Here is a 24,162-nt window from a genome sequence, read left to right on the forward strand (position 1 = left end):
TTGAGGAATTGCTATCCACAGAGTCTTTTTTCATGGGGGATGGGGGTTATTTGGAACCCTGACATTGGCATTCCTATAGGAAGGGCACAGTCATTCAGTAATGAACCCACATTAGTCAGCTCTGTAAGACAGGCCAAATCAGGAGACTCTACATGTCTGACTGGAACTATATTTTATTGATATAGATTATTATTATCATTATTATTTATTATTATTTATTGGATTTGTATGCCGCCCCTCTCTGTAGACTCGGGGCGGCTAACAACAATGATAAAAACAGCATGTGACAATCCAATAATAAAACAACTAAAAACCCTTATTATAAAACCAAACATACATACAAACATACCATGCATAACTTGTAATGGCCTAGGGGGAAGGAATATCTCAACTCCCCCATGCCTGGCGGTATAAATGAGTCTTGAGTAGTTTACGAAAGACAGGGAGGGTGGGGGCAATTCTAATCTCCAGGGGGAGTTGGTTCCAGAGGGCCGGGGCCGCCACAGAGAAGGCTCTTCCCCTGGGGCCTGCCAAACGACATTGTTTAGTCGACGGGACCCGGAGAAGGCCAACTCTGTGGGACCTTATCAGTTGCTGGGATTCGCGCAGTAGCAGGCGGTTCCGGAGGTAATCTGGTCCAATGCCATGTAGGGCTTTAAAGGTCATGACCAACACTTTGAATTGTGACCGGAAACTGATCGGCAGCCAATGGAAGCCACAGAGTGTTGAGGAAACGTGGTAAGAGAACTTTGATAGCTTGACTCAGTCACATCTATGGTTCTAAAACCTCCTCATACTGTGATGCTTCACTGGGGAAGAAAGTGAAATACCTTAAGTTTGTAGGTAATTTGTTCAGCCAGGGTTTGTCATGGTCATATACTTTGCATGGTGACTTGCCCATCTGGTGTAAAGGTTGCAGGTATCATGAGGTGTTTAGATAAAGTACTGTGAGAAAAGCAGTGGCTGTGGTCATACTAGCACCAATTATTTTGAGAAATGTAGTTACCAAACCCTGGAAACCAAATTTAGTTTGCTAGAAAGCAGATGACATCCAAGATTACCAAGATGGCATTTTGAAGAAAAGTTACTTATTTGATGAGTAGGGCCAACTAGACAAGCAGAATTTAGGGATCTCAGTCTTTGGATGAGACAATAACATCAGGCAGCGGAATACTGTATACTTCATATTAGGCACTGGAGAATGTTTTAGCACAAACTAAAACAATTGAAACAATTCCTGGTGCAAAAAACCCTGGTAGAATAATTTTTAAACCTAGTCTTAAGGGAATACAGACAGCTGCTAGGCAGCATTTGGTTCAGGAAGGTACAGATATTTCACACTTAGAGACCAGTGCTGGAAATAGGTTGATGAGTGATTGTGTCAATCGGGAGATGAAAGAGAGACAAAAATGCTGTGAAAAAGATTCATACTAAAATGTGAAAAATATGTGGCATACTGGTGTTTTCGTGTTAGTGTTACCAGCTTCTAAGACCAGAAATTGGATTTTGAACGAAATAGATATAGTGAGTATAACTTAAATTTGCTGGAATGGAGAAAATTAATGGTCTACAGTCATTCCTAGATGCAAGCTTTACAGTGAAGACAAGAGTAGGGTCATTTGGGAAGGTTTCCCTCTTTATATCAAAATAAAATATCTAACATACTAGAAAACAAAACAAAAACCCTTTAATTTGTTCATAAAATCACTATCTGGCCACAGTGTTCTTTGTAAAATCACCACAATATTAGGTCACAGTGTCCATTGGTTGTAAATATAAGAACCAATATAAACTTCATCCCTAATATATGTAGGTGCAGTATCATCACATATATTCAGAAAGGGCAGATGTGCTCCAGAATATTGTAATGAGAAATTCCAAATGTAACAAGAGATTTAAAAAGATATCTTTAATTAAGTAAATGTTGAAACAAATGATAGATATAAATTAAATTTTAGTATATAATTTTATGACGGATTTTGAATTCACTAGTAAAAACTAATAGAAATTAAACTTTAAAAAGAATAGTAAAGAAAAATGCAAGTAAAAAAGAAAAGATAACAGATATTATGAAGAAAAAGAAAAATACATTGATGATTTCCAACTTTCATTACAGCAAATATAAACAAATTTAGTAATATTTCATAAGGTTACAAACAGATATATCTTCATCCTATATCTCATCCCTTTATAAGCAAATCCAATAAACATCGAATTTTAATTTTTGTTTATAGCAAAAAATCTGCAGAGTTGCCAAGTACTTTACTGAAAAGTGTTATTTCAGCTACCACTGTGACTGAATAAACCAGCTTTGTATTCCTTTCTTTTATTTCTAAGTCTTAATCTTTAGTCCATTGAAGTATTGTAAGATTTGGTTTCTCTTCAGTTTTTCTTTATCCTATTACTCAGATTTCTTCAAGGGTTTAACAAGCCACTTCTCTAGATCCAATAGGAAAACATTTCATCTGTATTTCTCCTTTAGTCTTTAAAACCTCAGCCAGTTTTTTGGAATATCCAATAAAATATATTTTTCTAAATCATTCTCTTGATCTGTTATTTGTAGTTGCACTTTGAGTACAGTACTTTCTCTATCTTATCAAACAAAATTTGTTCCACAGCTATTATTCCCCCATTAACATCTTTTGGACATAATCTGTCCACAACTGCGCCAGCAAGGCTCTTGTGCCTGCAAAGATGGTTCCAGGTGTCACCTATAGCAGCTAAGGAGCTATCAGTTGTGCTTTGGGTAAAGAAATAAAGGTCAATATTAACCTGAGGGTGGTTGGGTCCTTTTCCAAGCAGCTGAACAGGAGAAATCTTCCAAACTAGAACAAAAATGCAAAAAAAGAAATGCAAAAAAAAGAGAAAAGATGGCAGCACATAGGCACCGGCATTGGCTGATCTAGTTAAGTGAAGTCATCAGCAGGTCACTACCGGTTTAGGCGATTCAGTCCAAACCGGGAGGAACCCATCTCTGCTCCACGCAAGCCCTATACTTATCTGGCATTCAAAAAGGGCCATGTGGAGACTCCTATTAGGGTAGGAGTGGCATGGGCAGGACCAGCTGAATATCAGCTGGCCAGTGCGTGCATATAGCAATAGCAATAGCATTTAGATTTATACCGTGTTCCCTCGATTTTTGCGGGGGATGCGATCTGAGACCACCCGCGAAAGTCGAATTTCCACAAAGTAGAGATGCGGAAGTAAATACACCATTTTTGGCTATGGACAGTATCACAAGCCTTCCCTTAACATTTTAAACCCTTAAATTACCCTTTCCCATTGCCTTAACAACCATTTACTCACCATTATTACTGGTACTCACCTTTGAATAAGACACTTAGTGATTCTGATATTTATAAACATAATTATTTATTAACAATTATTATTTTTTTGTTATTTATTTGCAAAAATTATTAGTTTGACGATGACGTATGCCGTCATCTGGCAGGAAAAACCATGGTATAGAAAAAAACCCGCGAAGTATTTTTTAATTAATATTTTTTGAAAAACCGTGGTATAGGCCAGCGTTTCCCAACCGGTGTGCCGCGGCACACTAGTGTGCCGCGAGACATCGTCAGGTGTGCCGTGGCGAGAGGCGGCGGAGGAGAGTGGGCGGATCGGGCAGGCAATGGGGCAGGGCGGAGAAGCCAGGGGCGCGTTTGGCCGGAGGCACCTACTGCCGCACATCCCTGCCCCTGCCTCCCCACGGTGCCTCCGGCCAAACACGCTCCTGGCTTCTCCGCCCTGCCCCATTGCCCGCCCGATCCGCCCACTCTCCTCCGCCGCCGCCTCCTGCCTTGGGGCGAGCAATCTGGGAGTCCGGGACTGTGTGGCTTTGCGCCATGAAGAGAAAACGGCCGACTTTTCCCTGCTGCCGTTTTCTCTTCATGGCGCAAAGCCACACAGTCCCAGACTCCCGGATCGCTCGCTTCTCCGGTCAGCAAAGCCATCTGCCCAGGAAAGCGCCACGCTGGCCGGAGAAGCGAGTGATCCGGGAGTCCGGGACTGTGTGGCTTTGCGCCATGAAGAGAAAACGGCAGCAGGGAAAAGTCGGCCGTTTTCTCTTCATGGCGCAAAACCACACAGTCCCGGACTCCCGGATCGCTCGCTTCTCCGGTCAGCAAAACCATCTGCCCAGGAAAGCGCCGCGCTGGCCGGAGAAGCAAGCGATCCGGGAGTCCGAGACTGTGTGGCTTTCGGCCAGGCTAACGGGAGGCGGCGTGAGGCCGGGCGCTGGGGACATCTGGGAGGGCGAGGAGGCTGATGGCTGCTGCGCACTCCACTCTCTCTCCGGCTCTCTCTTGCTCTTTCTTTTTCTCTCTGTTGCTGGCGTGGTGAATGAGAGAGAAAGAGAGAGAGAGAAAAAGGAGGGGAGAGAGAATGAGAGAAAGAAAGCAAGAGAAAGAGAGGGAAAGAAAGCAAGAGAGAGAGAGAAAGAAAGGGGGGAAGGAGGGAGAGGGAAAGACATAGAGGGAGGGAAGGAGGGAGAGAGAGAGAAAGAGCAAAAAAGAGAGGAAGAAAGAAAGAGGGATGGAGAGAAAGAAGGGAAGGAAGGAAGAGAGAGAGAGGGAGGGAGAAATAGAGTGAAATGGAGGAAGAGATTTTTTTTTTGTCCAAACTTTTCTTTAGCCCCCCCGCCCCCCCTTCAGTGTTCCCCAGAATTTTGAAAACATGAATAATGTGCCGCGGCTCAAAAAAGGTTGGGAAACACTGGTATAGGCTATTCACGAATTTTGAACCCATGAAAATCGAGGGAACACTGTATACCACTTACAGCTCTCTCTAAGTGGTTTACAGAGAGTAAGCATATTGACGACCTTGGAAGGACGGAAGGGCTGAGTCAACCTTGAACCTGCTAAGAATTCGATCTGCTGAACATCTGGCAGCTGGTGATCAGCAGAATTACAATACTGCACTCTAACAACTCTAGCGAGGCTCTTTTGCCTGCAAAGATGGCTCCAGGTGTCACCTGTAGCACGCATGCCATAGGTCGGCATCACGGTTCTAGTCTCTTAGGTGTTCTTTAAAATTTTAGTTTACCTTTATCTTTCTGCGGACAAGCAGACACTTAAACAAATTGTAATCATAATTTTCACCTTGAAAGAAATTTCTATGGAGCCTATGCAATGCGGAACGCAGAAAGATTCTTATAAAGAGGATGATACAATTTGCTTGCTGCATGGTGGTTTCTATTTCATTATAAACAGACAAACGAACAAATAAAGCGTGGTGCAGGGAAGCTGAAGGAGATCTACTGCAGTGTAATGATTAAGATGCTGGATTAAGAGTCAGGAAACACAAGTTCTAACCATCCCCATGAAATGCTTTTGGACTAATAAATGTTTTTTAAATCCAACTCACAGGACTGTGCTGGTCAATGACCATCATTGTGGAAACCCAGAGAGAGATGAGCATGTGAAGACAATATTGTGACTGTTACAAAATTTAAAAAAGAAACACTAAAAAGAGACTCAAAATGTTTCCCTGGGTTGTAGGAGGGGGATAAAGGAAAACAAAACCAGACTTTTGACATTCTGTTACTACAGGTTAGATCAGTAAACTTCCAGTCATTCTTAAGTCTGTTTCCTGACCTGGCTTACCTAAAACGGCTGACAGTGGTAAAGATTTATTTGATTCGAGAGTTGTTAGGTTGAAAAATTAAAGAAGGATTACTATTCATGGCATCTTGACTTCCTGAATGTATAATGTTGAATATAGATATTAATTAATACATTCAGGAGCTCAAGAAGCCATAAATAGTAATATTTTTATTTAATAAATAAATAATAAAATTTAATTAATTAATTAATTAAAGGAGCTTCCTGTAGTCACATAGATTTGACATAGTCACATAGACACATACCATTTGCATTCTCTATAATCAGTGCATCAGAAATGTTCTTGTTCTAAGTTCCTACCCTGGTTTCCGCATACTACTACTGCAGTACTGCAGATATATGTATTGGTAAGCAGTATAGTCTCTTTTTCATTCAAGTTATGTATCTACATAATGATATTGTTATATTTTCATAATGTATGTGACAAAATTTTGTTATTGAAGATTAATTGAAACCCCATCCACCTGGAATATCGTGGGGAGTTGTCAGTTCTTAGTTTTGGCTTCCAAGAGACTAATTCCAGAAGTCGCTGTCTGCACAAATTAAACACTGATTTAAACACATGGTTTAAAAAAATGTATATTAGCCATTTATCTTGTCATATATTAAACGTTAGAGTAGAGATACTCATAGCAATTTCTTTGTTGTGTATGATGTAAAAATGTGCCTCAGCGTTGTGAAATTGGAAAAAAAAATTATTTATTCGATTTTTATGCCGCCCAACTCCCTAGGGATAAAATATGGATAAAGCCAAAAAGGAACTGAAAAACTCTTTGGGAAGAAGTCCATATCCCCCATATCCCAGCAGTCAAAGAACAGACTCTAGTCCAGGAACCAGCTCAACTCCAGGGGATACTTCCTATAGAACATTCAATAAGAAATATCCAGTGGTGAAAGAACGTGGATTTTATTCTGATGTCCTAACACCTGGTGCTTCAGATCTCTTGGGCGTAAGTATATAGAATCTCACTTCCCTTCCTATACAAAGGGTACTCATACAGGTAGTCCTCAACTTACAACAGTTTGTTTAGTGACCATTTGGAGTTATAACAGCACTGAAAATAGTGGCTTATGACAATTTTTCACACTTATCACTATTGAAGCATCCCTATGTCCTGTGATTTATATTATGATGCTTGACAACTGACTTATGACGATGGCAGTGTGCTAGAGTCACGTGAGCCCCTTTTTGCAATCCTGTAACAAGTAAAGTCAATAGGGAAGCCAGATTCACTTAACAACTGTGTTACTAAGTAAACAACTGCAGTGATTCACTTGACAAATGTGGCAAGAAAACTCTTAAAATAGAACAAATCACTTTACAAATGTTGGGCTCAGTTGTGGTTGTAAGTTGAGGATGACCTGTGATAGATAAGTAGGTAGGTAAGTAGATAGATAGATAGATAGATAGATAGATAGATAGATAGATAGATAGATAGATAGATAGATAGATAGATAGATAGATGTACAATATAGATACAGGTATAGATATAGATATAAAGCTAGGAAAAAGATGCTTTGGAGCATGTGTAGAAATAAATAGCACTTGTCTGCAATTTCTTACAGTAAACAATTTCATTCGTGTTGAATAGTAACTAGAGACAGCAGCCATAGAAATCTTGGAATATATGAAGCGACTTTAAGGTGTTGCAGATAAGTGTTATGTGAATGCCTCTGTCTTTTTCAAGGAACTTTTTGGCCTTGAATGTGAAGCACTGCACAGCCTGAGAAAATACATAAATTCTGGATCTATTTCATCAATAGGGAGTAATTGCTGATTTTCTAATTTCATTCTTTGCCCAATTTCTATTTTCCTTCCCCTCAAGCTATTCTTAATTTGGATAAGAAGATGGAAAATAGATTGTTTTCAGTTCTCTAATTTCTAAGGAGAGAAATTGCCACTTGTAAAAGAAAGTAGCAGTCTCTATTCAAAAGTATCTCAGATGTTTTCCTAACTAGCTTGGCTTTCCCATAATTGTTATACAAGGGCACCCGATATGTTGTAATTCTGGCTTTGACTGATTGGCTTCAATAAAATTTAAGAGCTTGAAATTAAGTTTTAATAATTAAACTGAGAAAGACTAGAAAAGGAAAAGTATAGAAACACATATAAAGATTGATTTATAATATCAGAGGTGAAAGAAAAATTCTGCTTTATTGTTATTAGGAGTCAGTCTAGATACAGTATGATTCACAAGCTGTACCAGAAGCTCTATTTTTTTAAAAAATCAGTGGATTGTATCCAAATGTGTCCGTTTGATGTTTAAATTCTCAGTAACTTCTGCAAGACATTGTACCAGGGATGGGTTCTGATTTTCTTCGCTGCTGGTTGGCTTCCTTTGGCATCGCATGGGTGGCGTGATGCACTTTGCGCATGCGCATGCAACGCTTTGCACATGTGCATGCCACGCTTTGTGCACATGCGTGGTACGCTTTGCATGGCATGCTTTGCACACACACACACATGTGCACAGCTTCTGCTTGTGTGCAGAAACAAAACACAAGAAGGTGGTGCCTATGGCACTGCCAAGAGAGCCGGTTCAGGGGCACGGCAGGCCTGTGTCACTGCCAGTTCTAGCAACCCAGGCCACCAAGTTACTACTGATTCCAAAAAACTGATCCGAACTGGCAGGAACCCACCTCTGCATTGTATATATGGGGAAATATGTTTGTATGCGTCATACTGGGGTGTGTACATATGATGTTTCTTATATGTTTATCCAAAAACTCAGTTCACATAGAAACAAACAGGTTCAGAAGTGATTATTTTCTGAACTAAAACATCCACTCATCCATACATTCATGCATCCATGAGTATCTATTTGACTTACGGTAAACCCTCAGAGAGGGATCTGGTAGGCCTATTCTGGTACTAGTAATACTTACTTTCTTTGCCAGGCTTACTCAACTTAAAGTCTAGTTTGCCTTGTTGGATTTGAATTCCAGCAGAACTGAACTGAACTGAGCAGAACAGAATAGGAGTTGGAAGGGACCTTGAAGGTTTTCTAGTCCAACCCCCTGCTTAGGCAGGAAACCCTACACTACCCTCAGACAAATGGTTATCCAACATCTTCTTAAAAACCTCTATTGTGGGACCATTCAAATTTCTGGAGGTAAGTTGTTCCACTGATTAACAACAACAACACAGTTGGAAGGGACCTTGGAGGTCTTCTAGTCCAACCCCCTGCTTAGGCAGGAAACCCTACACTACTTCAGACAGGTGGTTATCCAACATCTTCTTAAAAACTTCCAGTGTTGGAGCATTCACAACTTCTGGAGGCAAGCTGTTCCACTGATTAATTGTGCTAACTGTCCTGAAATCCTGAGTTCTAAGTTGCTTCTCTCCTTGTTCAGCTTCCACCCATTGCTTCTTGTCCTACCCTCAGTAAGTAAGAATACCTATTGCGCATAGAACCTGGTCCTTTATGATGGCTCCAAAATGCTACAATTTCAATAAGTGTTCCATCACAGTTGAGCAATTCCACTTGCTGCTTTTCTTAAAAGACTCCTGGCAGGTATCCAGCGGAGGCTTAGCACTTTGTCTTTTTTGGGTGGGAACTTCTCTTGTTCTGAGAATATTTTCTTCTTCAATCACAGTCTTTTGTTTTATCTTTTTAAACTATTTATTTGGTAATTTTCTATTTATTGTATGACTCACAGAGTGATACAATGCTCATGATAAGTGCATAAGGACACTGATAATAATGTGATGCCATAAGAAAAGGGATGATAGTTAGAAAATTTTCATTGTATGTCTAGAGGTCTGCTCATGTAGTTGTTGAGAATCTTAGGAAATTGCATGTCAACTGAATTGGAGATTTCAGTATCTTCTTCTCTATATTTTGTACATAAAGAATTCTTAACCTTGTGTCTTCTTGACATTTTTCTTTTATTTAATTTCAGGATACGTGCGTTGGTCCCAATGTGCACCAGGATTTACTGCAGCAATCAGAGCTTGAGGAGCACACACCAGAAGGTAAACATACAGTAAAGGGATATTATCATTACCTTTCTTACTAAGCAATAGGGGAGAAAAGTTGAGCTCCTGGAATCCAGCAGTGAAAACAGTGAAGAATGAGAGTTGATCATATAGTGTCAAAATCAACAGAGCACCTGAGTAGAATAAAAACAAACCAAAAAAATGTAGATTTATAAGCAAGTATATGTGGCACACACTGTTTCTGTAAAATAGCAGTGAATAAAGAAATGAATATCAAGAAAACAAATCTCCAATTGGTTTGTTCAAACTCCTTGAACAAATGTTTGGTTTTGGTTTGGAGATATGAGAGATGGCATATACAATATGTAAATGCAACTGCACTTCTGCATAAGAACAATATTTTAAAATACAGTGTATGAAACATTGGAAAAGTGACATTTTGAATAGCGATAAATAAACACCAAGGCAATCTCAAAACAGCCATAATTTCACAAATCTCTAACTCTTTATGCAAAATGAGCAGGCCTGTGAATGCTTTTCAGTTCTAGTTCACTCTGTCAGTGGAGGAGTTAACTAAACAAATGCCGAACATAAACTAACCAGGAAACAAAAGTTTATTGATTAATTATGTGCCAAGAAATTGGTTTCAACTCTTAGTGACCACAATAATAGATTTTCTCCTGCTTTAATATCTCCAAATTGACCCTTCAGATCTTCCAATAATGTACTCCTTACCATTGTAATTGAATTAATCCACCTTGCTGCTGGTTGTGCTCTTCCTCTCTTTCCCTCCACCTTTCCCAGCAGACTTCTCCAAAGAGCTAGGTTTGCATAACGTGTTCAAAATATGATAATTTGAGCCTGGTTTCTTGTGTAATCTATTTGTTTCTTGAGTCTTCTCCAACACCAAAGTTCAAAATCACCAATAGTTTTTCTGTTTGGTAGATGAGTGGCCATATGTATTGGTTTAATAAAAAAAAAAAAATCCTTCTCGTTCAAAGTCCAACATTCAGTTTCATAGAGTGTTGCAAGGAAAATCAATGCCAGCATGATTTTAATCTTCAGAGGTATAGACACAGCATGGCATCTGATTTTTTATTTCAAGGGTGTATTGTTAGCTTATCAAGTGCTAGCCTGTGGTATTTCCTTTACTATTTCCTTTAGTATTAATATTGATCCTAAAAGGCTATTCGCCACTTCTGTAATTGATCTTCATTATCTCACTCTAAGGCTGGTTGCTGTATCTGTTATTACTGACTTGATCTTCTTTATATTTAACATTAGTCCTTTTTGCACTGTGCTCCTTGACTTTCATTACTACAGCTTCCAGAACATTTTTATTTTCTGCTATCAAAATAGCATAATCAGCCTAGTGTACTGTAGATTATTGATTTTTCCCCTTCAGTTTTAAATGATGCTCATCTTGTAATCCAACTTCCCTCAATGTATATTCAGCATCTAGGTTGAATATATAATGTGCGATTACACTGCCTTGTCTCACTCCTTTGCTGATTTGTGCCAGAAGACACATGTTTTCTACAAGACCAATGAATAGATTCTAGAAAATCTCCTTATCCTAACAGTTTTCTTCCATTTCCAACCATTTTTAACTTACAACAGTTGTTTTTTTTAAAGGAACAAATAATACATGTTGTTTCAATGCAAAGGATTACTCAGCGTCAAGTGATCACAAACACCTGGGCAATTGGAACAAACTATAGATATGTTGTTTAAAATGTGACATGGAGAATAAGAAATTATGGTACTTTGACATTACTTTTAATCACGAATCAAAATGCTATGGCCCAAGAGTAAATCAAAAAGCTAGCCAGGATTTCTTGGGATTAAACAACTCTTAGTCAGCACTGTTGTACCAATATAACCTGCTTGACAATGGGGCAATTCTATAGCTCCAGTTACTCAGTACTTCTAGAAAATAGAAGACTGACGGCAGAAAAAGACCTCATGGTCCATCTAGTCTGCCCTTACACTATTTCCTGTATTTTATCTTACAATGGATATATGTTTATCCCAGGCATGTTTAAATTCGGTTACTGTGGATCTACCAACCACGTCTGCTGGAAGTTTGTTCCAAGGATCTACTACTCTTTCAGTAAAATAATATTTTCTTATGTTGCCTTTGATCTTTCCCCCAACTAACTTCAGATTGTGTCCCCTTGTTCTTGTGTTCACTTTCCTATTAAAAACACTTCCCTCCTGAACCTTATTTAACCCTTTAACATATTTAAATGTTTCGATCATGTCCCCCCTTTTCCTTCTGTCTTCCAGACTATACAGATTGAGTTCATTAAGTCTTTCCTGATACGTTTTATACTTAAGACCTTCCACCATTCTTGTAGCCCGTCTTTGGACCCGTTCAAAAATAGTTGGAGACTGAGAGCAGCTGAAAAAGCAAGGTTTTCTGTACAAAGTCATTGGCATTGTCCTGGCAGCCACAAAACATGCCTCTTTTTAACTCATTGGTTCCCATTCCCAAACCAAACCTACTGCTGTCTGGCTAACCCATGGAGAAGATGCTAATGAGATCAAAACTTGATAATGTTTTCTGATGTAAGGGATTAATGGATACTAGACAGTAGCTGTGGGTGACAATTTCTCCAAATTATGAGGTTTGACAAGTGTGATTTATATGCTACCAGAACCATTGTGATTAGATGAAACATACATATATGAGCTGGACCTCTATTAAATCTGTGATAAAAATGAACCTTAAAGATTATTTAAGGAAAATATATATTTAGCTATAAGGAATTTGAGTAATATAAGTCAATTGTTTTCTATATTCTTATTCTGCCTTGAATTTCAACACCCCCCCACTCCAGATTGTTCAGGAACTTCATTTTATGGAATTTATTACAAGAAATGTAGGATCAAAACTAGTGTTAGGATCTAAATTAGGATGAGAATGATTGTCCCAATAAAGTTATCCAGGGAAACTTCGGGTTCAGTTGGAATTTTTGTTTATATCATCCTACACCTATGCACCGGAGGTGGATTACTGCCAGTTCGGACCAGTTCTATAGAACCAGTAGCAGGAATTTCCCCCTGCTGGCCGAACTAGGAACAATCGCCAACTGGCCACGCCCCTGAACCAGTTCTAATGGCGGCAACTTTGACACTGTCATCTTGTTTTTGGCTTCTGCACATGCACAGAAGCTGGTTTTTGGCTTCTATGCATGCTGGTTTTTATTTCTGTGCATGCGCAGAAACTGATTTTTGCTTCTACGCAATGCACACGCAGCCACATGGTGCAGGAAGAAGTAAACCAGTAGTGAAGTTGCAACCCACCCCTGCTGTGCACCCCATTCACTTTTACTAGCTAAAGAAAATGTAAGTAATATTGATATTGGATGAAGCAGTTTCTCAGTTTTTATTCATATGTTTTCAGCACCTCAGCATAGAAGAGTGTATACGGTAATTAAATCAAGAAACATTTAATTTGTGATGTTTTTTTCTGAATTTTGTTTTTTGTCAGCCTCAACATTTGATACACCCGAAAATATTGGACTTATATTGAATAATCAGCAAATTGGACCAACTACACAAATTATCCAAGAGTCAGATTTTCCACTGCAAGCATATAAACCCAAGGTTCAAATTCCATTTGAAGTGCTTCCAGGACAATGCCCTCGAAAGATTGCAATTGAGAGGTATTTTCATCTTGAGTTCAGTCAATCATCCTCTGGAGTTTATTTTACTTTATTTATTTCAGAAATGTGTAAGATCATCCGGCTCTACAATGCATTTGGACAGCATACAATAAAAGCAATCATAAAATACAATTATTGTTATTACAAACTTGGGGGAAGAAGGCCTATTGCATTCGCCTCGGGCACTTAATAGATCTTATAGATTACCAAAGAGCTTTTGCAGAGTTTTCTGAAACCTTAGTGGGCAATTTTGCTGTGTGCCTGGCTGATCTCTGAAATAAGGAGTCGCTTGCAAAGCTTGATATAACTGCTCCTAAGTGATAATAATTTCAAGGGAATTCCTTGGTTTTCTGAGGAAGACCAGGAAATGAAACAGCTTAAGAGATACTTAAAGCAATGCTAGCATTAAATGAATGCAACCAAACGTGGATAAGAGCTCATGTTCAAGCATATGTTGTGGTGTTAAGAACAGTGAAACATGCATACTTCTCAGTTCAATTATTTAAAGTGAGCCTCTCTCCCTCCTTCTCTCCCTCCCTCCCTTCCCCCCCCCCCCTCGCTCACACACACACAAAGGAAAATGGAGCTGGGAGATCATCTGTTGAGAAATTGAAAGGAATGTATAAAGCATGTAGAGGATAAAATAATTCATGCTCAGAATTGTTTTTCTTTGTTTTTTAAAAAAAAATTTATTGGTTTATTTACTAAATTAACAACAAACAAAAAATACATTAAAAAAGATGTGCCCAACACCAATTAAAACCCCATCACCCTTTAGGGGGTTATATTATTTACAATAAGTTTCAATTTCTTCCTTAGCTCCGGTTTACATTTCTTTACATACAAAAAGCGATTGGAATTTATTTTTCACATTGTCATCATAAATTCTACTTAAGATATAATTTTTCACCTTATTCCATCGTGCCATCAGCTTCTCCAGTTTATTTTCATCAAAGTTATTTAATCTTATTTCCATAATTTCGAAGTGGATGTGGTCCACCACGTACCAGTACCAATTCTGGATTGTCCATTTTGCTATCTTTCCACCCTAATACCACTACTTCTTGAGCTCTTTCCAAAGCTGCTGTTTCTCCATTGCATCTGGAAGGAGAGTCCAACATGGGTTATTCTCAATCCTATTGGTCGAGACTGAGTTTAAAATTAACATATTATTAGGCACCGCCCCTTGCCTGCCCCCAGTGAGCTAATTTTTAAAAACTCAGTCCATGTAAAGAGACGTATGAGTTTGAGCTAATGAAAATAAATTGATTTTAAAAGTTGTCTAATCTGTTTTTTCTTTTCTTTCTTACTGTCTTTCAAATGCTGCAGAAGATAGAAGACCTGGAGGGGTTCCTGCCCTCCGCGGGCAGCAACCCCATCGAGTTTCCCCCACGGGACCTCTTCCCTCAGAGGGTACCGTCTCCACAAGGGGGCCAGCCTGGGGTCACTGGACTCCGTGGCCAAACCCGGCTGTGAGCCGAAGGTGGGGGGGTCCAGCCTCCCCACTGGGAGGCTTGGGGATTCGGAATCCCCCGAAGACGGATTTCCCTCGAGGCGGCAGCGAAGCCTGCATTCTTCTCCCCCATATGTGCGGCGGCCGACTACAAGCCGCGGGGGAGACGCCGCGGCGCGTCAAAGCTCAGGGAGAGTGGGAAGCCTCCCATATGATCGGCGGCCGTCCGCGAGCCGCTGGGGAGCCACGCCGCAGCCGCGTCGGAAAGGGAAAGTGAAGCAAACATCCCATATGGTCGGCGGCCGGCTACGAGCCGCTGACAGCTGCCGCAGCCGCTTGGCTTTGAGGGAAGCCTCCCATATGTTTGGCGGTCGGCCGCGCCGACGGCGAGATGACAAGGGGAAAGTTGTCACCCTTTGGTTATTGGCGGAGGATTACGAAACCGCCGGAGATCACTGCCGCCGGCGTTCCCCAAATGGGCAGCGGCCACCTCTCAATAAGAGGCTTACATGTTGGCTGCTATTGGAAACCGTTATGCCCCGCACCCGCCATTTTGGCGGTTGGCGGGAAGCGCTCTTCCCCTCCCCCCTATTGCTTATCAGCATAGAAAAAGGGTGCGAAGGGGAGCGGAAGGGCGGGGCAACGCAAACACTGCCCTTGACAGCCACAGGAGCCATTTAGTGCGTTGCTGGAGACGGTAGTCGGTGCTTCTCTCTGTTCTCGTTGGCAAATTGTTCTCAACTGTGAGTAGCATGGAAGCAAATGTCAGTGGAGAGCAGGCGGCCCCTTCTACCCCCGCTGTCAAGCCCAAAGATAAGGGAAAGACGAAAGCCAAGTCATCACAAGGCTCGTCTTCCTCAGCCCTCAAGGAGGCCGAGAGGCGAATTCAAGCCCTAGAGCAAAAGCTAGAGGCTGTCATTTATGCGGTCCCTTCACCCCATTCGGGAACAGGTCTAGACCGTCCTGCTGGGCCTATAGCTCTTGAGATTCCTGGGGAGACAAGAGCTGAGAAAGTTTGGTCTCCTGAACATATGCTACCTTTGTTACATACTCCCAGAAGTAGACCAGGTTCAGCAGCCCAAGAGAGACCAGTGTGGGGATGTTCCCCCCAACCCAAGGCTGCTCCAACTGCTACCTTCACCCCTACAGCTGCGGGACTCAGGGCTCAGTCAGATACATGGCGTGATATGTCACCAGCCCTTCAGGAGTTGATTACTAATGCCTACTCCCAGGGCATAGCAGTTGGGGCACAGCAAGGGACTCAACAGAACTTTACCATGACACAGCCAGTAGGAGGGAAACTCCACCTTTACAGTACCTCCTGGCGTGCCACATCCTCAGACAGATGGGCACTATCTACAGTAACACAAGGACTGCGGTTGGAGTTCGTTCAGCCCCCGCCCAACCGATTCCTGCACTGTCCAAGACCCCGGAACCCTATCAAATGGAAGGAACTACACCAAGAAATAAGCCACCTCCTGGAGATCCAGGCCATAGAGCCCGTGCCCAAACACGCAGAGGGCACGGGATTTTACTCTGTGGTGTTCATAGTCCCCAAGGCATCGGGGGGGGGGGGGGTGTCGCTTAATTCTGAATCTGAAACAGTTGAATCTATACATTCTTTACCGGAGATTCAGGATGCACACTCTGCATACTATCCTAGCGGCAGTGCGCCCTCAGGACTTCCTTACCTCTTTAGACCTGAAGGAGGCTTATCTGCATGTGCCGATCTTTCCACCACATCGCAAGTATCTACGATTCTGTGTAGAGGGGACACATTATCAGTACAGGGCCATGCCATTCGGCCCCTCGAACCTTCACGAAGCTGCTGGATGTGCTTACAGCGCATCTGCGCGCGCAGTCCGTCCGCCTGATGGCATACTTGGACGATATAATAATTTTGTCCAAGTCCCAGGCAGGGGCGCATCAAGACATCCATCTTACAATGAAAGTTCTGGAAGAACACGGCTTTACAATCAATATTCCCAAGAGCCAATTGACCCCATCTACAAGGCTGCTGCATCTGGGGTCAGTAATAGACACAACTACGAGCATCGTGTCACTTTCACCGGCAGGACAACATCATAGCCTTGATAACCTCCATCCAGAGGCAACAGACAGTCTCCCTAGCCCTATTGTCCAAGGTACTGGGGACCATGGTCTCGTGTATAGGGATTGTGCCGTGGGCCAGGCATCACATCCGCCCATTACAAGGGTTTCTGCTTCCGGCCCAGAAGGCAAAACTGAGTCAGTCAAACAAACAAATCAGGCTCCCACAAAGGGTCAAAACCTCTTTGGTCTGGTGGACATCACCAGCCCTGTTCCAGGGTTGTTCCTTCCAGACTCACGATCAGATCGTCATGACTACAGACGCCAGTTTGTCGGGTTGGGGCGCACACATCGGCCTCCAAGTGGCACAAGGACTTTGGACCAAGGAGGACCTCAACCCTGTGAACATCAACCTCCTGGAGCTCAGGGCGGTGTTCTTGGCACTCCAACACTTTGTGACTTTGGTTCAGGGGAGACACGTGTTAGTACTAACGGACAACGTGGCAACAAAAGCTTACCTCAACCATCAGGGAGGCACGAGGTCACTGCGCCTCATGAGAGAGACCATGGCCCTCTTCAACTGGGCCGAAGTCAATTTGGCCTCTCTATCGGCGGAACACATAGCAGGTGTCAAGAACATCCAGGCCGATTGGCTAAGCAGAACCACCTTAGACCCCACGGAGTGGAGACTGGATCCACAGTTGTTCCACAGGATCACACTTCAATTCGGGACACCGTTGGTGGACTTGTTCGCGTCTCACATCAATGCGCAGCTCCCCAGGTTCTATTCTCGGTTCCACTCGCCCACGGCGGAGAAAGTCAACGCCCTGAGGTCGAGCTGGCCACGCGGCCTCTTATACGCCTTCCCTCCAACGAATTTGATTCAGAGAGTGATAGACAAAATTCTACTGGAGGAAGCGGAAGTGTTGCTTGTTGCACCACATTGGCCACGCCGCCCGTGGTTCTCGGACTTGGTAGCTCTGTCGATCTCCCCACCTTGGAGGATCCCGGACAAGATAATCTCACTCAGTCAAGGGTCAGTCTATCACCCAGACCCGCAATGGTTTCAATTAGCCGTTTGGCATTTGAAAGGAACAAACTGAGGGAGCAATGTTTACCGGACAGTATCATTGCCACAATGCAGACTGCCTGCCGGCCATCCACGTCCAGGATTTACCAGGCAACGTGGTCGGCCTTTTGTAAGTTCTGCAACGGAAAAGATATGGAACCGGAAATGGCTCAAATAATTACTGTACTAGAATTTTTGCAATTGGGCTCGAAAAAGGACTAACTCCAAACACCCTTAGGAGGCAGGTGGCGGCATTGGCAACCGTTATTCGGTTACCAGAATACCGATCTTTGGCAATTCACCCTTGGATACGGGACTTTCTCAGAGGTGCTATGAACAAACACCCTCCGCCACTGCATAGATTTCCAACGTGGGACTTATCCCTGGTGTTGAAGGCTCTGACTGGTCCACCCTTTGAGCCTTTGAGATCCATTCAGTTCAAATTTCTTTCCATCAAGACGGCCTTTCTAGTGGCTATCACATCAGCCAGACGTGTATCGGATTTGTCTGCGTTATCCATCAGACCAAACCTTTGTATCTTTTATCCGGACCGGGTGGTCCTACGTTTGGACCCGACCTTTCTTCCTAAGGTCAACTCGTTATTCCACAGGAAACAAGAGCTGATCTTGCCAGACTTTTGCTCGCATGGGAGCCACCCTACAGAACTTAGGTGGCACAAACTAGATGTTAGACGAGCGGTTAAAATCTACATTAGAAGAACCGAGTCCTTTAGGAAGTCTGAGTCGTTGTTTATTTCTTTTACAGAACCAAAAATGGGCCTGGGCGTTTCTCCCAATTCAATCAGTCGATGGATCCGGGACTGCATAGGGGAGGCGTATAAGGCTAGAGCTCAGAATCCCCCTCAAGGGGTCACGGCGCACTCCACTCGCAGTGCAGCCACGTCAGCAGCTTGGAGAACTCAAGCCTCAATCGAGGACATATGCCGGGCTGCAACTTGGACGACACCTTCTACGTTCACTAGACATTACAGATTGGATGCCTATGCTTCAGCTGAGGCATCTTTTGGGAGAAGGGTATTACAGAGGGTGTTTTCCTCTCCAGCTGCCCTGACTTAACAATCTCCCTCCCGTTTAAATTGGAACTTGGGTATATCCCATGTTGGACTCTCCTTCCAGATACAATGGAGAAGAACCGTTGTACCTACCTGAACGGTCTTCTCAGTGCACTGGAAGGAGAGTCCAAACCCACCCAGCATTGGATTGTTTCAGGGAAGCTGGGTTCGGTTGTTTTGGTTAATGTTATATATATATATATATTTTGGTTCAATAAAATTGTGTTGGATTATATTACCTTTCGTTTTTAAAACTGAGCTCACTGGGGGCAGGCAAGGGGCGGTGCCTAATAATATGTTAATTTTAAACTCAGTCTCGACCAATAGGATTGAGAATAACCCATGTTGGACTCTCCTTCCAGTGCACTGAGAAGACCGTTCAGGTAGGTACAACGGTTCTGTTATTTCTTTAAATTCTCGTAATTCCCCATATTTAACTAGTATTGCTAATTCTTTTGTAATTATCCAATTAATGTTTAGCATATTATTTATTTCATTCCGTACTTCCTTCCAAAATTTTTGAACTTCAACACATTCCCAGAGCATATGCATAAAAACTCCTTTTATTTGGCAACCATTTGGTTGGCATGGTTATGCTCAGAATTGAATGTCAGTCAAGAGGGTGCAATTGAGAGGAAGAGGCCTTGTTTAGTGAGGTTATATGTGATAGCTTTTGGGTGTGGATCCTGAAGAGGCTGACAAGGTTCTCTGTGCTATTAATTTGTCCTCCTATGCACTAGATTCCTATAGTGAAAGTTTCCAGGTAAGAAGAGGATGAGTATGGGTAGTAAGAAATATAACATTGAGGGAGAGAGGGTCATTATTCAGCCTTTTCAATTTGTGCAACCACATTATCTGGTGATCAACCCTCCAAGAATGGTTGCAATGGTGGGTGTAGCTCTCTCACACTCACACACACTCTCTCTCACACACAGAAAATGGACTAGCCTGGCAAAGCAGAAACAGCATTACACTTTGCCAACCTCTGTAGTTGATTTGCCAGTCAAATTGGCTCTTTCTTTGCTGCTGTTCAGCAGAGCAGGAAAGAGATTGCAGACATGGGATATTTAAGTCACAGTCCCCTTTTATTACCATGGAAACAAATGAGTAGCAGCAAAAAGGCATTGGCCTCTAATGGAGCAGCTTTCATTAACCTGACAAGACTATAGGAACCTTGAGACTCAGCCTCCCTTTGCCCAGTGATAGGGGGTGGTATTCTAAATAGAGTAAACCTGGTGGATCAGAGTTTCCCCCACCGTTATTGTAGGATTAGATTGGATTTAGGTATCGGTTATTCTGCATAAAATTGGGTTATACACTAAAGTGTGATGGAGAATTAAGGCTGTCAGTGACCGCTTATCACAATAGCTATATTTTAGTTCCATTATTGGAACTTTTCCCAGTCTCAGGGAACTTGCTTTCAGAAACACAATAAAAAGTACTTGCTTTCATGGCTTATTTCTGACTTTTTCTTGTGTTTGTATCTGGCTACTTTGAGAAAAGCATTTGGACAAGGTGGTCTAATCTAGCATAGCTCTTTGTTTATTCTTACATAGAAGCATTCTTTGAATAAACAATAATCTACTGATGGATGTACATTAATTTGGGATATTCTTCAAGATAATAGTGTAAGCATGTTAAAAATCAGTTAGAAAATCTTTAGCAGCATTTTACTATTGAGGCTTTCCAAATATAAGTTGATTGCATCTTTAGTAGCGCTATCATTAGCTAATAAAGGACTTGTTTAAATATGTACCATTTCTTCTTACTGTTTAATTAGGAAAAGACGATTATATCTCAGCTTAGATATCGCAAAACTTTTAGAAAACGCAGGAATAGATTCTAATGAGCTGATGCCAAGACACCAAGACCCTGATAATTTACCAACAATTGAACAAAACAAAGATCCTCTTTTCCCCATATATCTACCATTACAGGTAAGATGCGGGTTCCCAAGCCTATAATAAATATTTATCAAAGAGTTTTCTGCTCTCCAATATGTCTAGAATTGAAGAGATTCAATTCAAAGAGATGGTTTGAGTGGGGAATGGAAATTGAAATAATCAGTGTTTGATAGTAGGTGTATATCTTTCATGGGGAAAAACAGAGGTGGGTTCCTACCGGTTCGGATTGGTTCTATGGAATGATAGTAACTTTGGAGCCTGGGTCACTGAAATCAGCAGCGGCTCAGGATTACCACGCACCCAAGCTGGTTTTATGGCACCGCCATCTTGGTTTTTTGCTTCTTGTGCAAAAGCTTTCTTTTTTAGTACTGCACACACGCAATGCCCGCATGCCCGCATGGCATATCCTTTAGTGAACCAGCAGTAGCAGAATCTGGAACCTACTCCTGGGGAAAAAGTTTGATGCTTGGGAATCTGGTTCTACAAAATATGATGTATTTAAAAACCACCTCAGAATAGTGACTGCATTCCAGAGTTAACAGGACATTTCACACAGCCCAGGTTGTTTTTGAAAAAGTATTATGCAATTTCTTGATTATGATTGTGTGCCATCAAGTCAGTGTCAATTGTTAGCAGCCATATAAGTTTTCTCCATGAGTATAGCTTCTTATTTATATAGATTTTTGATGATGAAGAATATGATTGCCGGACCCCAGAAGAGTGGCTAGCATTGGGGGTAGAGCCTGAATCTCCAGATCGGAAACCAATTCCAGGAAAAACACTTCTACCTACTGATGATGAACTTGGACATGGTAAAGTATAGATGCTACAGAATTGAGTTATAACAATGATTTTTTTAAAAAACGTATGAGATAACTTTTATTTCCACCAGGTTTTATATTTTGAAAACTAATTGGGAGGGAAATATGGTTTTTTTTTAGTTTAAATAAATGTATTTATTTATCTGATTTATATTCCATGGCTTTAATATTTCCAGGGTAGTTTAACAAAGTAGTAAGACATAATATAATAACATTAAATAAAACATAAAAAAATAAAGCTTGGAACTAGCATAAAAAATTACAATAATAATTTCACAGAGTAACATAGAAACATAAATGAAAGCTGCTACATATAGTAAAAGGGTGAAAAAAGTAGTTTCTTTAAACTGGAAAACAAAGAATATTAGTGGAAATACCAGATTAGCCATTTTAAAGAGACATTTCTACTAGTGGGAACTTTTCATTGCTCATCCTCAAATACAGCTCATCCATTTGGAACCCATATCCCATCTCAGACATCAACACCCTTGAAAATGTCCAAAGATACTTCACCAGAAGAGCCTTTAACTCCTCCATTCGAAACAGAATACCCTACGAGAGTAGACTTTCAATCTTGGGCCTAGAAAGACTAGAACTAAGACGCCTTAAACAAGATCTAAGTATTGCCCACAAGATCATATGCTGCAACGTCCTGCCTGTCGGCCACTACTTCATCTTCAACCACAACAAAACAAGAGCACACAACAGATTTAAACTTAATATTAACCGCTCCAAAGTTGACTGTAAAAAATATGACTTCAGTAACCGAGTTGTCGAAGCGTGGAATTCATTACCGGACTTCTTAGTGTCATCCGCAAACCCCCAACACTTTACCCTTAGATTATCCACTGTTGACCTATCTAGATTCCTAAGAGGTCAGTAAGGGGCGAGTACAAGTGTACTAGAGTGCCTTCCGTCCACTGTCTTATTGCTCTCCTATATCTCCTATACCTTTCTTCTATTCCTATATCTCTTCTTCTATTCTTTCATTGATATATTTTACTATGAGTATCTCCTCTATAACCTTCATCATGTATTTTACTATGTATATATATACCCACTAAAACCCTCATTGTGTATTGGACAAAATAAATAAATAAATAAATAAATAAAAAAAAATAAAAATAAAAATAAAAATAAAAATAAAAATAAAAATAAAAATAAAAAAATAAATAAAAAAAAATAAAAAAAATAAAAAAATAAAAATAAAAATAAAAATAAAAATAAAAATAAAAATAAATAAAAATGGTACTTTAAATAAAAACATCCTCCCAAAAATATTCAAATTACACTCTCAGTGAATATATAGACTGATGCAAGAAAAAAATCCTATACTTACAATTTTTAAAAAATATATAACTTGTCAGGAATATCTGGTCTTAGCATATTTTCATGGGAACTGAGCCTGTGATGCTCAACATTTTGAGCTTTCATGTCAGTAGGTCTAAGGCCGTGATGGCAAACCTATGACATGCATGCCAGAGGTGGCCCGCACCGCCCTCCCTGATGGCACACGAGCTGTGCATGCATGCGTGCCTCCTGCCGACCAGCAGGTCTTTGGGTCTCCACCACACACACATTCATGGGAGTGGGACATGGAGAGAGCCATGTGCACATGTGTGCATGCAGGGGCATGCCTGGGGGCCACACGCACATTTCATTTTGGGGGTTCAGGCACATGTACATTCACACACAAGTGAATGGGCACTTGGTCCAGAAAAAGTTAACCATCACTGGTCTAAGGCATCAAATTTTTTCTTGTATCTCCCTATGAAGCTTGGTACACCACTACCTTTTGTGCAAGTTATAATTTAAGAAGTAGTCGCTGCTTTTTATGTCTTTGTCCTAAGTGCACAACATAGGATTTTTTGTGTTATTTTTTCACAAAGCACTGAATTGTCAAGATGGGTCTTCAGCAATTTTGAAAGATTTTTTTTTCATTTAGATATATTTCTTTATCTAAATATCTGTATATCTATATACAGACATATTGGGTAGTTTATAAACAATTAAAACAATTCAGAAAAATAACCAAAAGGGTAAAAAATGAATTTAGAAGAAAGAAAAAATAATATAAAAGCTTATAAAAAGTCATAATAAAATGAATAAAATTCACAGTCCATTGATTTAAACAATCAGTACATCCACTGAATTTGTCAACCTTACAAGATCAGACAGGAAAGAGGACCAGGTAAACTAGTTTTACTTTAATGCTATATTAACAGAATCTTGCGAATTTGAAAGTACAGCTCTCACCCTTCTCTGTCCACATTTCTATTGCCAAATCAGCTGCCTTTATGTGTCTGCTCCCTTGGCTACATCTCTTTGCCCTGTTTCCCAAGTGATTCCCACATACCATTGAAGTATCAGTATATTACCCATTGAAAGAATACATTCAGGATCTTGTGGAAAGCCTAAATCTGTTAAAGTATTGAAAAAGTCTGGGATCAAGAACAGTAGGGGTGATAATTGAAGCTGCATGAAATGTAATTTTTGTAATTCCACTATTCTAATTAGGGCAATTGTGAAATTGTAATACTGTGTTTGTCATTAACACCTAAG

At 41.0% G+C, this 24,162-nt stretch overlaps 1 protein-coding gene across 3 annotated transcripts in view; it reads left to right on the plus strand.

Moving 5' to 3' along the window:
- The window catches only part of DNAH1 (dynein axonemal heavy chain 1), a 254,640-nt gene that overhangs the window by 30,320 nt on the left and 200,158 nt on the right, over window positions 1-24,162 (plus strand). For all 3 annotated transcript variants that reach the window (XM_070738680.1, XM_070738681.1, XM_070738682.1), the window contains exons 2-6: window positions 6,353-6,571; window positions 9,525-9,597; window positions 13,058-13,232; window positions 20,656-20,812; window positions 21,459-21,591. In XM_070738680.1, coding sequence (XP_070594781.1) covers window positions 6,362-6,571; window positions 9,525-9,597; window positions 13,058-13,232; window positions 20,656-20,812; window positions 21,459-21,591 — 748 coding nt within the window. In that variant the 5' untranslated portion in view covers window positions 6,353-6,361. The remainder of the gene's footprint in view (window positions 1-6,352; window positions 6,572-9,524; window positions 9,598-13,057; window positions 13,233-20,655; window positions 20,813-21,458; window positions 21,592-24,162) is intronic.

Source organism: Erythrolamprus reginae, chromosome 2 (genome assembly GCF_031021105.1).
Source record: "Erythrolamprus reginae isolate rEryReg1 chromosome 2, rEryReg1.hap1, whole genome shotgun sequence".
Classification (NCBI taxonomy): Eukaryota; Metazoa; Chordata; class Lepidosauria; order Squamata; family Dipsadidae; genus Erythrolamprus; species Erythrolamprus reginae.